Consider the following 12,254-nt stretch of genomic DNA (forward strand, 5'->3'; position numbering starts at 1 on the left):
ATGTTTAGCATGACAGGTCAATGGAGGGGGTGGTAAGTGGTCCATGTGCTTCAGCCAGGCTATCTTCAGGTTAAACTTAATGTTCATTCATTCATTCATGTTTCATACAGTGCACCGCAAATACAAAAATGACATGTGCATTGTGGGTACATACAGTACCACACACACACGCACACGTGCGCGCACACACACACACACACACACACACACACACACACACACACACACACACACACACACACACACACGGACGGACGGACGGACGGACGGACGGACGGACAGAATATTTTATGTACACATGCACAACACACACATAACAAATGTCAGGGCAAGAAAGACCACTATATTGTAAGACAAACAATTTCAGTAATAGCCAAAGGTGTAAGCTCTCAAATGCTTTTTATTTCATGTGTCTATCTGCTACAGAGGTTGAGAAATAAATATATAACCCTATATAACTATCTAAATGGGTTAATATCTTTTTCAGGTATTTGCATTTTGGTGGGGGAAGGTTCCTATCACACAAACATTTGGCAGCCCCACTGTAGTAACACTGAGGACCCCAAGTAATTGAAGACCCATGAAATAGTGTATATGCTGAATTTGTACTGGTTGTGCATTTAGCCTATTCTAGTGGGTAACTGGAGAGTGGGAAAAAAGTCTGGGCACCTTAATGTTAAATTGGCAATGTATGCCTATTATAAAAACAAAGAACAAAATAATAAATGTATGCTTTCTGAAATAAGGTAAAGTATACATGTATATTTAATTGCTCAAAATGGCTACAAAACCTGTGGATATCCAGTCATTATGGCAAGTTGAAGGGTACATTTAGGTCTGATGATCATGTACCATGTAGGCCTATGTTCAAATCATGTACTTCCAAAACGTACTTTTATTCTTTACCTTTTCACATTTTTGATGCAAAAAAAAAGCCAATTTCACAATGAGGTGCCACTGCCCAGTGCCCAGGCCCCAGACTTCTCTCAGATGCCAACTGTTCGATTGATTGATTGATGTACTTTATTTAGTAAGACATGAGAACAGTACATGACAGTACATAACAGTACATGGAAGTACAAATTCGCAATACAAGGTCTACTAAACTGGATAGCTCAGTTAAGCACGTAGCTTGTTTAAGATGAGATCCCCACGCACACAAATCATGATTCCTCTTGTTCCTCTTGAATTAAACTGAGATTTTATTGGAGGAAGTTGTATGAGCTCACATAAATGGTGGGCCTACATTGTTGATCTGTAACTACTCAGCTGGGCCAGAACAATGCTATTCTCATACACTACTGCTGAACTACTGCTGCTGTTTTTTTTATTTTATCTCAGTGGTTATCAACCTTTTCAGGCCGACACCTCAAAATAATCATTTTTGAACTCGGGACCCCCACCCTAAAGCACTTGGAATGTAGGAGTTGATGCATTACATTTTGTTTAAATATTGTGGAAAATAGCAGACCTACAAGCTCACAACGCCTCGCAATGCCAGGCGTTGTGAGCTTGTAGATCGGCTATTTTATTATTTGACAATTTGGCCAATGTTTCACCAGTTGTTATAGCATAGTTTGTTGATTACTTTTGATGCAGTGATGATATTTTGATATATGTTTTTAGGTATATTTTCACTTCACTGTCATCTGGGGACCCCCCCCCCCCAAAAAAAAAACATGTGGGAACCCCCTTGGGGGTCCCGACCCACAGTTTGAAAACCACTGTTTTATGTATCTGTTCAAGGGGCGGCGCCATATATACTGTGTATGTGTGTGCGTGTGCACCGTACAACTGTCGTGAAGAACCGCTCTAAAATCCTGTGGTCCTTCTTGCACTGACATAGCAAGCCGGGTTTATTATCGCGATCAAAGCCTGGCGTGCAGTTATTAGATGTATAAAGGTAGCTGTCAATATGTCTGATTTCGAGGAATTTGAGAAACAGCTCAGTGAGAATCGACAAGGTGAGCTAATCTGTGTTTTGCAGACTAGCATTACGTCGCTGACATTCTGTCTGCATGAATATCATCTGTCAATGCTTCACTGTAACTTCACATGCATGTGTGTCCTGTCCATGTCGTGTATTTGGCATTCGTGTCTTTTGGTGACCGTCCCTAATGGCTAATACACATTGACACAACCTTAGCCTACATTGCTAAACCTGACATAAATAATGCAATTCTGGACCTACCGGCCGGAACAGGGCTTGGTATAGTACCAATAGCCAAGGCATAGCTCCCAGTGGTAACAGCCCAGGATAGGTGGGCACAAAGGAAGAGTGGGCACCTCGATGTAAAATTGGCTATTTTTTTCCAAAATGTAAAATAATATATATATTTGGAAAAGGTAAAGTAAAGAATACATAATTAGAACATGCTTAAACATTCAACTATTATTAAGGTCTAATATTTCTACAATTGCTACAAAACCTGTATAAACAAGTTGGAGGATCTCATTAAGTCTGATAATGATGTACCGTGCATGTTCACATCCACTGTATACTTTACATTACTTAAGACCATTTTTCAAATATTTGATTATTTTACATTTTGGACAAAATAGCCAATTTTACATCAAGGTGCTGAAGTGACTGTCGAGCATTATTTAAAGCTGCAATCTGGAACTTCTTTAATGAATAAAACGTCATTTTAATCAATGGTAAAGTATGGTAATTACTCTTACTCTTACTCTTCCATTGAGAAATGTAGACCCTGGTGTAGGACACCTACTGGTTGACATCTAGTACTGCCTCAAGCTCATAGCCCAATATCTCCTAAGCGGAGATGCCTTATATTATTGGCATAGTGGTGGAAATTTGGTCTCTCATATGGGAGACTCAGGTTTTAATTCCAGGTAGGACATGAAAGTTATGGATTTTAGTTTTAAACAGTCAGGTTGAGGACGGTTGTAGCTACAAAGCGATGTGTTAATACCTCTGCTCTTCTCCTTGTTGAACTGCACAGAGCGAGAGAAAGAGAGGCACAAAAAGAGGAGCCGCAGTGGATCCCAGCGAAGTGAGAAGCACCGTAGCTGGAGCAAAGATCGGGGAAGTCGCAGCCGGGAGAAACGGACTCGCAGCAGAGACCGGAAGAGCCGTGACCGAAGGAGCACATCACAAAGGAGCACATCACGAAGGAGCGCCTCTCGGAGGAGCAGCTCACGGGATCACAAAAAGCACAGGTGGGTGAGTGTACAGTACACCAGCCCACCAGAAGAAATGTGTCAAGCCCTTGTGTAATGTTTTGTCCACATTGGACCTGTATACTCTTCATTTAGCTACTCTCCAAGGAGAACAAGGAAGAAAAGGACCTGCAAATATTGGGATGTGCCACCCCCTGGCTTTGAACACATCACACCAATGCAATATAAAGCTATGCAAGGTATTTGTTAACCTCTTTTTGTTTCTCAGTCCCGAAGTCAAGCTATTGATTGATTGAATACTTTATTAACAGTTTGATGAAAGTATAGAGGTACAGTTATACAATAACAATAACACAAAAAGCCCTGGTTGCAGGGTGACTCTTTCTTTTGGCAATGCACTCATAAAGATGTAGGTTGAAATGCATGCACATTTTCACCTCAGCCTTCAGTACCTGTCATCAATGCATTATAATGCATTGATAATCTCACCCAGCCTCCCATCTTCACTGTATCATCATAGCATAGATTTTGTTGCTCCTACCCTCCTCCTTGGTTGACATTTGTATGAACTCAAAGGATCAAATGTATGTTCACTGCTTATGAATCATGCCCTCAACTTTGTTTTTCTCTCAGCTGCTGGACAGATACCAACAATAGCTCTGCTGGCAACATCCACTACGAGCGGAGTTGCTGTGACACCAACCCAAGTGCCCATAGTTGGCAGTCAGATGACAAGACAAGCCAGACGCCTTTATGTTGGCAATATTCCATTTGGGGTAACTGAGGTAACTGAGCTTCTTAATTATTCTACTCACATTTGTCCTACTCTGTTTCCTGATATTTTTTTTATTTTATATTAATGCCACCCACTGACAAGTTCAAGTGGTGTTTTTAACACTAGGGTCACAAAAAACATATTCAACACTTTTTCATAGGAGTCCATGGCAGAATTCTTTAATGCCCAGATGCGACTTGCTGGGTTGTCACAAGCCCCTAGCAACCCTGTGCTTGCTGTGCAAATTAATCAGGATAAGAACTTTGCATTTCTAGAGGTGAGTGATTCTAGAGCATTTCTATCATTTCTACAATGTCTTTGGTTACTAGATCTCCATTGTAAACAAAGTTGTTTTTGTGGACTAGCATTAGATACTTCTTGGTGTGTCTCCAATGTATCTTCTGCATGTATAGTTTCGATCAGTAGATGAGACTACACAGGCCATGGCCTTCGATGGAATTATTTTCCAAGGTCAGTCACTGAAGATCAGACGACCTCATGACTACCGGCCTTTACCTGGTATTTCAGAGCAACCTGCCTTCCACGTACCAGGTTTGTGGGTGTCTTTTTTCTTTCTATGCTGCTACTTATATGCATGAACATATCGTCGCTGTCGGATGGAATCCTTGTATGTCCAAAACCAATCCTTTTCAGAAAATGTTAAAAAGAACCTGTGTTCCAATGTAGTTTAGTCACAAGCTCTTTTCATTGATTGAATATTTATAAAACCCACATGCAGATTTAACCACTTTTAACCTGGAGTCCCTATTTGGGCATGTGCATTACAGGTGAAAATGTTCAATTCATGTATTTATTTTTGTTCACAGCGTGTCGTGATGCGACACATTGTGACCAACAATGCCATAGAACGAAGTATAAAATAGGGCATTCATTTATGGAAAAAAAGTTAAATATGGGAGTACAGGGTTTCTGCCTGACAGTGACGATATGATATATATGGCATATGACATAATAAAATCTGAGATTTGTTGGTGGATTGGGATCTTATTTCTTTTGTCTATTTAGGTGTCGTCTCCACAGTTGTGCCAGATTCCCCTCATAAACTGTTCATAGGAGGACTGCCCAACTATCTTAATGATGATCAGGTATTTGACCTAAAATGCTATATCAGGCTGACAGATAAAGCAGCTGCAATCACATTCTCTCATTCTTCTCTCATTTGTTTGTTGTTTAATTATCACAGTTACACATGCACAGATTATTTCTTTTTAAAATTTGATTGTGGGATGAACACATTACCACACAAAAGGAAAGTCATAAGATGCCCTTTTAGATCTAAGAACAGAATTATAAGAGTAGCCCAAAAAGTTGATAAATATACATAGTGCATCATGTCCAAAAGTAGATATTATCTAGGTTGTTAATAATAGGTTGCTAATGCAGTGAGTACAGTACATACAGTAACTGATGGTTTCATCTACACTGGAATTCTGGGCATGGCATTGTAAGCAAGGGCAAAGCTGATGGGAAAAGAAGAAGAGGAAAAGCTGAAATTATCACCACTGGCGAAAACATTAGCAGTGGTTAAAGCTTTACATTAATAAAAAATACTATTTGATTAGACTTTCATTTAATGATGCAACTGCAACATGCAATTTCAGATTTGAAGCATGTTTATTTATATCTGAGTTTATTCACAATTCTGGGCAATTCTGTTGGCTCCGTCATCATATTAAGTGGATATTGGACACTTGATTAGATAGCTAATATTATTCCACCTTAGCCATAGCCATATCTCCAACCATTGGTATCAATTAAATAAGAATTATGTGTACACAGCTTTATGTAAGGCTTTCTGTGACTTGGCTTCCCAAGTAATTTGCTTATCACATACTGCTTATTCATTTCTCATGTTAACCATACTCTTTTGAAAAAGGTAAGCAAAGTCCAATTCATATTAGGCCTGTTAAGTCTCATGCCTTTGTTTCTGCATGGAATGCAGGCGTGGATGCTGTCCCCAAATAATAAGTGTCTGTATTTTTTTCCTATATATATTCATATATATATATATATATATATATATAAGTAAATACCGTAAGAGTAAAACAAACAATGTTGATAAGTAGGTCTGTGGAATTCAACTTATGGATATAAATAAATGCTCCCTTAGACTAAACCATAGCACAGAATAGAACCACCTTGGCACACAAGTGGGGAGATGTTGTAAATTTCCAATCTTGTGCAGTGAATTGGATTCTAATTTTCCATTATATCTAATTTATCCTAATTAGTTGACAGAGTAAAGTGTACCCTTGTGTTTATTATTTATTGGTTATTTTATTTTATTTTATTTATTTTTATTGCAGTCGCTGCCACTGCTTTGATACTCACAGCTCTTTCATTTTTGTTCCCCCACTTTGTCCCCAGCTAGGGGCCTGTAAGATCGTTAAGTCTGCGCTCATAATTTGTTCAGTAGTACTGATCTACTGCTGCCATGCCAACATGTAACACAAGGCAAGTAAGACATTCTGATCCTCACTCGGATACACTGCTAGCCAGCAGGCTCCCTTACTGGCTACTTTCTTTCTCCCATCATTCTTTTGGAGCGCGTTTAGGGCCCAGGAGTTGGGGTAAAGGATTGCTTATTAGTAAAGACTGGGTGGGGTTGGGGGGAGGTTGTATTCAGCATTAAAACTAAAGGTAAGACTGCTGTCTGGATACTTATCTGGTGCTTTTTGCCTGCACTTGGCAAAGTATAATAAGACTACTTTAATGTTTATAGATAAGAGCAATTCAACATCATCTTATGTCTTTTGCCTTGCACCATTTTACAGTATAGCTCGTGCAGTCAAAATAAAGGCAATTTGGAATATATCATGTTGCTCTTTTGATTTAAACAAATTAGCACTCAAGACTAACTTAAAAGTTAATATGGTATGGTGTCTTTTGTCTCTTGTAGCAAATTCTTTATACTTAAACACTTACAGGACCATACCGCCTTCAATACATGTCATTGTCTATTATTCATAGCTTCAGGCATATTTTTTGATTTTGCATTTTTTTCCCTACATGGTCTTTAAAACGTTATTGAACTTACCTGAATCATTTTATCAATATGGATAAACATCATTGTGCAGTTAACAAGTCATGGACGTGGGAATTTCATTCATGAATCAATCCTTTCACAAGGAACTGTTTTTGGCTAGGCTTTCCAAATCAATCCATGCTTTAAAATGCATTAAAGCACAATGATAACATAACTTTGACACAATAAAGTTTGCTGTTCTAATTTCCTGAGTCAAGCAAGTTTGAAGTCTCTCTCTGCACGTTCATTTTCATACCATACTGAAATTAGTTTAATCCAGCGGCTTTCTCGAAAATCAAACAAACCACGGTATGCTTTGGAAATTGTCTGGTAGTGATGTCAAGTATAGCATGAGTCATAGTCATTGGCTTAAAGATGACAGACTGCCGGTATGGTCCTTTAACTGTTACTGTTGATTGTCCTGCTCAAAACCCTGACAAAAACAAGCCGCTTATTTCTTTTGTTTGTACAAATAGAAATACAGTGCAATTAATCAATATTATGTTCTACAAGTGACCTGAGCAAATTCTTGTTTAATCATGTCATTTATTATGCTTTTCTTGTCCATGCCCCATGATATGATTTATCTCATGTGTATCAATCAAATGGAGGTTTATTTTATTCAGGTGGGGTACACAGCAAAATCATGTTGTGTTCATTTAACTCTGAGAGTGAGTGTTCATTTAACTCATCAGAGTTAAATGAACACTCAGGATTTTGCCGTGTAAGCTTTGTGAGGCTGATGTAATGGTGTTTCTCATGTCCATGCTGGTTTTCATCTTTTGTGCAGGTAAAGGAGCTCTTGACATCATTTGGACCGCTCAAAGCTTTCAATCTAGTCAAGGACAGTGCCACATCACTGTCAAAAGGTTACGCATTTTGTGAATATGTAGACATCAGTGCAACCGATCAGGTAAGGAGCTACAATTACCATTTATATCAACAGAAGTGCAGTGTTGCGTGTACTGGTGTTTAGAGGCTTCTTGGTTTTGTTGTGTTGTGTTGTGTTTTGTCAGGCAGTAGCAGGGCTCAACGGAATGCAGCTGGGAGACAAAAAGCTCATCGTCCAAAGGGCTAGTGTAGGAGCTAAAAATGCCAATCCAGTGAGTAGGATTTATATAAACTATGATCTATTTAGTCTAGGAGTCTGTTTACTATTATTGTACTATTTGTATGGAATGTTGCCTAATTTCTTTATATCTTGTGAAAGACAGTTTCCCCGTGCATGAAATATAGGTAATAGTATATCGAATATAGATAGCAAAAAGCCCAAAATGTCTAGATTCAACGTATCCATTTGCAGAAATGTACGATGCCAACGTTTATTCTTTGGCAATATGGTTGCGTTTGAGTTTGAATTGGAGCTGTTCTGTAGTACTGTAAATACATTGACTGTCCCTCTTTTTCTTCTTCTGCAACCAGACTTCCATCATTGAGACTCCAGTTACACTGCAAGTTCCTGGCTTACAAAGGCTCCAGAACTCTGGCATTCCCACAGAGGTGCTGTGTCTTCTCAACATGGTGATGTCTGAGGAGCTGGTGGATGATGAGGATTATGAGGAGATCCTGGAAGACATCCGCGAGGAGTGCTGCAAGTACGGGAGCGTGCGCTCCATTGAGATCCCTCGGCCTGTTGATGGCGTGGAAGTCCCTGGCTGTGGCAAGGTGAAGTCTTCTGGCCTTAGCTGTGTTTGCATAATACAGACAAGTGAGCGTGTTTGTGTGTGTGTATAAATGTACACAGACTAACTCAATAAATCGTGTTGGATTTAGGTAGCACCTTTTCTTGCATCACACGTGAAAATAGGTGTAGGTACAGTACTACTGCTTTTGCTATTTTTCACATTCACTGACCCCCACCCCCCCCCCCCCCCCCCAACAAAAATCTATTTTTTCCAGATCTTTGTGGAGTATGTTTCGGCTGCAGAATGTCAGAAAGCCATGCAGGCCCTCACTGGCCGCAAGTTTGCTAACAGAGTGGTGGTCACCAAATACTACGATCCAGATATGTATCATAGACACGAGTTCTGAGTGGACAGACTGGTCTGATGGGCACGTCTTGAAAAGTTGTGTCCACCTTGTTCTCTTTGTTCTCACATTTTGTTTCAGCATATAAGAAAGAGATAGTTATTTTCTTTCTAAAGTATTTACTTTTCTGAATGTGGTGAACAGTTCCTTATTAACTAGATCTGGAAAAGACTTGTTTGAGAAGACATACTGTACTTCACATGTTTTACCTTCTGTACTCTAAGAGTGTGTACTAAATATTATGTATTACCAGTTGTCTTTCCTCCAGTCACACGTTCACATTACTCCTTAACCTTAAAACAACGATTAAGTCAAACAGGTTGTACTGCTTACTGTATAGGATAGCAAATGTCTAGTTGTTTTGTGGATAAAAACACCAAAAACATTTTATTAGAAGACATCAAATGTACTTCTTTGACAGTTGCAATTTTGTAAATAGAAAATAATGTCAGAAGATTAATAATATTATTATGATCATATACTCTTATTGAAAACTACCTAAATTGGCATATCATCTCCATAATGTGTTGAGCTTCCATGTAAAGGTAATGAAGAGCAGGAAGTGTTTGACAAGATATGACACTGGAACTACCAGCAATAGATATTGAAATACACAATTTATACTGTAGTTTTCAGAAACAGAAATCCGTCCTCACATCATAATGGAAGAGGTTAAATGTGATATGCACATAAAATAAATTGCACCTTTAGTTCTGTAGATATCTTGTTTGAAGTTTAATATTAAGCTTTATTAGTTACGTGCTGTTCTTTTTCATCTCTTTATTTACTATTAAAAACTTTTTTTTTTAAAAGCTTTCTAAACAGTGTGGGCATGAACATAATATATCCAAAACAATTGGTGAATAATGTAATATATTTGAAATGTAACAAAGTTGGATATGAGCAAATATACATTTGTATAGCCTACTACAAAGTTTGCAGACACAACAAATAATTTGCTTTAAATGTAACGAGTGCAATATATCAAATTATATTAATCAATTACAGTATTTTATACACTTTTGGATGGCTAAACATTTTTACTTGTACAATCCCTGCCACTGCCATGCCTTGAATAAATGCTTGCATCCAGTGTCATTCTATGTTTATTTTCATCCACATTAGTATAGTTTATGTCACTGTAAATGTAGGAAAACGGGAAACATGGGAAATGTTCCAAATTTCGCGGTCTGCGGGAAAACATGGGAAATAATCACACTGGCCCCCAACAGAGAGTGGTGTGTCTGATCTGAGGCAGTTAGGTCTAGTAGTTTGGGCCGGAGTGAGGGGCTGGTTTTGAAATTGAGGCAGGCACGTTGAGCAGCTGATGGCCTCGCATATAGATGTGCGTGCCGTCCGGTTCGGTAAGCCGTGGTGGACGGAATAGGATCACATTTATTTAGTTATCACTCTGATAGTCATTACAGTCTTAATGAATGATGACATGATTATCTACGGGTCCATTTGGTTCCATTTGTTCACTCTCAGAGTTAAATTAGCACTGAGGATTTTACAGTGTAGATTGGGTCTCAGATATATATTTCTTTTAATTATCAAATGAGGGTCTGTCTCACAGCTTGAGCCCGTATCAATATCAACAAAGTCATGCTCATAGTAGGGTGTATTTTTGCTTGTTGAACATTTCAATTGCCGTTAATCCATAACTTAGTGCAGGTACCTAGTATGTAATACATACGTATATTAGCAACCTCTGGAAAACATCCACCATCATACTAGTGCCAAGAAACCCTGTTCTTCAGAACCCAACCAGTACCATCCATTTGCCGTCCCTGATAATGAAATGCCTGGAAAAACTGATTCTGAACACCACCCAGCCAGCTGTCAGACCACAGCTGGACCCCCTCAGTTGTTTACAGGGCCAAACGAGTGACAGGATGCTCTGGCATACTTCCTCCACAACTCATACCTTCCCTGGCTTACACCCTCTACTACGCAATGACTGTACCAGCCCCTTACCATCACCGCATGTACTCTGATGAAACTGCCTTTCTCAAACTACCTAATGACAATAACTCTGTTAAAGTTTCCCACTCCACACGATGCACTCACAATTACCTTCAGCTAAACATGGACAATACAAAAGAACTGGCCATGAACACACCCTACACACTGAACTGAACCCACCGTGCATCTACAGTATGGAAAGACAATATAACAGGTAAACAACTTCACGTATCTTGGAATTATTTGTATTTGGTCAATAAACTAAGCTTTGATTTATTTCTATCCATTAAACGAATACATGGGCACCTGAGAACATTTCAGGGCCCATTCCCCTCCACCTCTACACATGAGATATCTCAAAATGTAATGAGCACATATTGCCATGATTCCAGTAGGATGAACATTTCTGTAGCACTACAGTCGGCCATAATGTCAACTTTGTACACAAGATATCTCATCATTTAACCAGGAACCCTATGTCCCTAATCTGGGGCGAACATTCAACAGAAATAGCTAATGTACAAGCTCACAACGCAACACATTGCAACACGTTGTGAGCTTGTTGACCAGCTAATTTTGGCAAACAAATTTGGGGTAGAGGAAAAAAGGAGGGGGCCTAGAATAGACCCCTCCGGGGACTCTGTTCAATGAAGTATATAAGGTGTTAACACAGGAATTTCCCTGGCAGCAGATCAATGGTCCAGGTGTCTCAGTAAAATTAATTTGGTAACAAACGTAACATTCGTCATGTCAAATGGGAAATATATTTCTCTCAATACATGAGAGCCCTGAACAATAAGAGAAAGAAAAAGAGAGAGAGAGAGAGAGAGAGAGAGAGAGAGAGAGAGAGAGAGAGAGAGAGAGAGAGAAAGAGAGAGATGAAGCAGGGACCCTATTGTATAAAATTGCATGTAGCCATACTCTCATTACATATTCTTTTGAGAAAGCTGTTCTTTAAGTGCCTATGGGTTGCCTCCAAGTGGTGCTGTGTGATGTGTTTATTTACACATTATGTTTGCTAATAATATATTGAAATCATGTTCATATGTATTTTCCGAATTCACATTCAGACATTGAAATTCTTAGGGGGAAAAATATGTTCCTATCACGCAAAAAATTGCCAGCGCTTTGTCCTACATTGATAGAATCAAAGAAGGGGTCCTATAGATCATTGTATCATATTGATGCATTGATAGTACAATACAATACAATACAATACAATACAACACAATGTATGGACAAAGAAAACAAACATCAATTTGAGACTGCATAAATACTGAATTATTATACTTTTCATAT

The 12,254-nt window shown here is 38.9% G+C and overlaps 1 protein-coding gene across 1 annotated transcript; it reads left to right on the forward strand.

The window, feature by feature from the left end:
• The first annotated feature begins 1,806 nt into the window (after window positions 1-1,806).
• On the forward strand, window positions 1,807-9,925 carry LOC311055565 (splicing factor U2AF 65 kDa subunit-like). The gene is given in 14 exon segments (XM_084071804.1): window positions 1,807-1,964; window positions 2,964-3,180; window positions 3,277-3,380; window positions 3,775-3,926; window positions 4,077-4,193; window positions 4,330-4,468; window positions 4,943-5,022; window positions 6,305-6,326; window positions 6,329-6,370; window positions 6,373-6,395; window positions 7,753-7,875; window positions 7,979-8,065; window positions 8,385-8,627; window positions 8,862-9,925. Coding segments are annotated over 14 exon segments (1,530 nt in total). The 5' UTR covers window positions 1,807-1,915; the 3' UTR covers window positions 8,994-9,925.
• The last annotated feature ends 2,329 nt before the right edge of the window (window positions 9,926-12,254 follow it).

The sequence above is a fragment of the Gymnoscopelus microlampas genome, assembly GCF_963454915.1.
Source record: "Gymnoscopelus microlampas genome assembly, chromosome: 11".
In the NCBI taxonomy this organism is placed as follows: domain Eukaryota; kingdom Metazoa; phylum Chordata; class Actinopteri; order Myctophiformes; family Myctophidae; genus Gymnoscopelus; species Gymnoscopelus microlampas.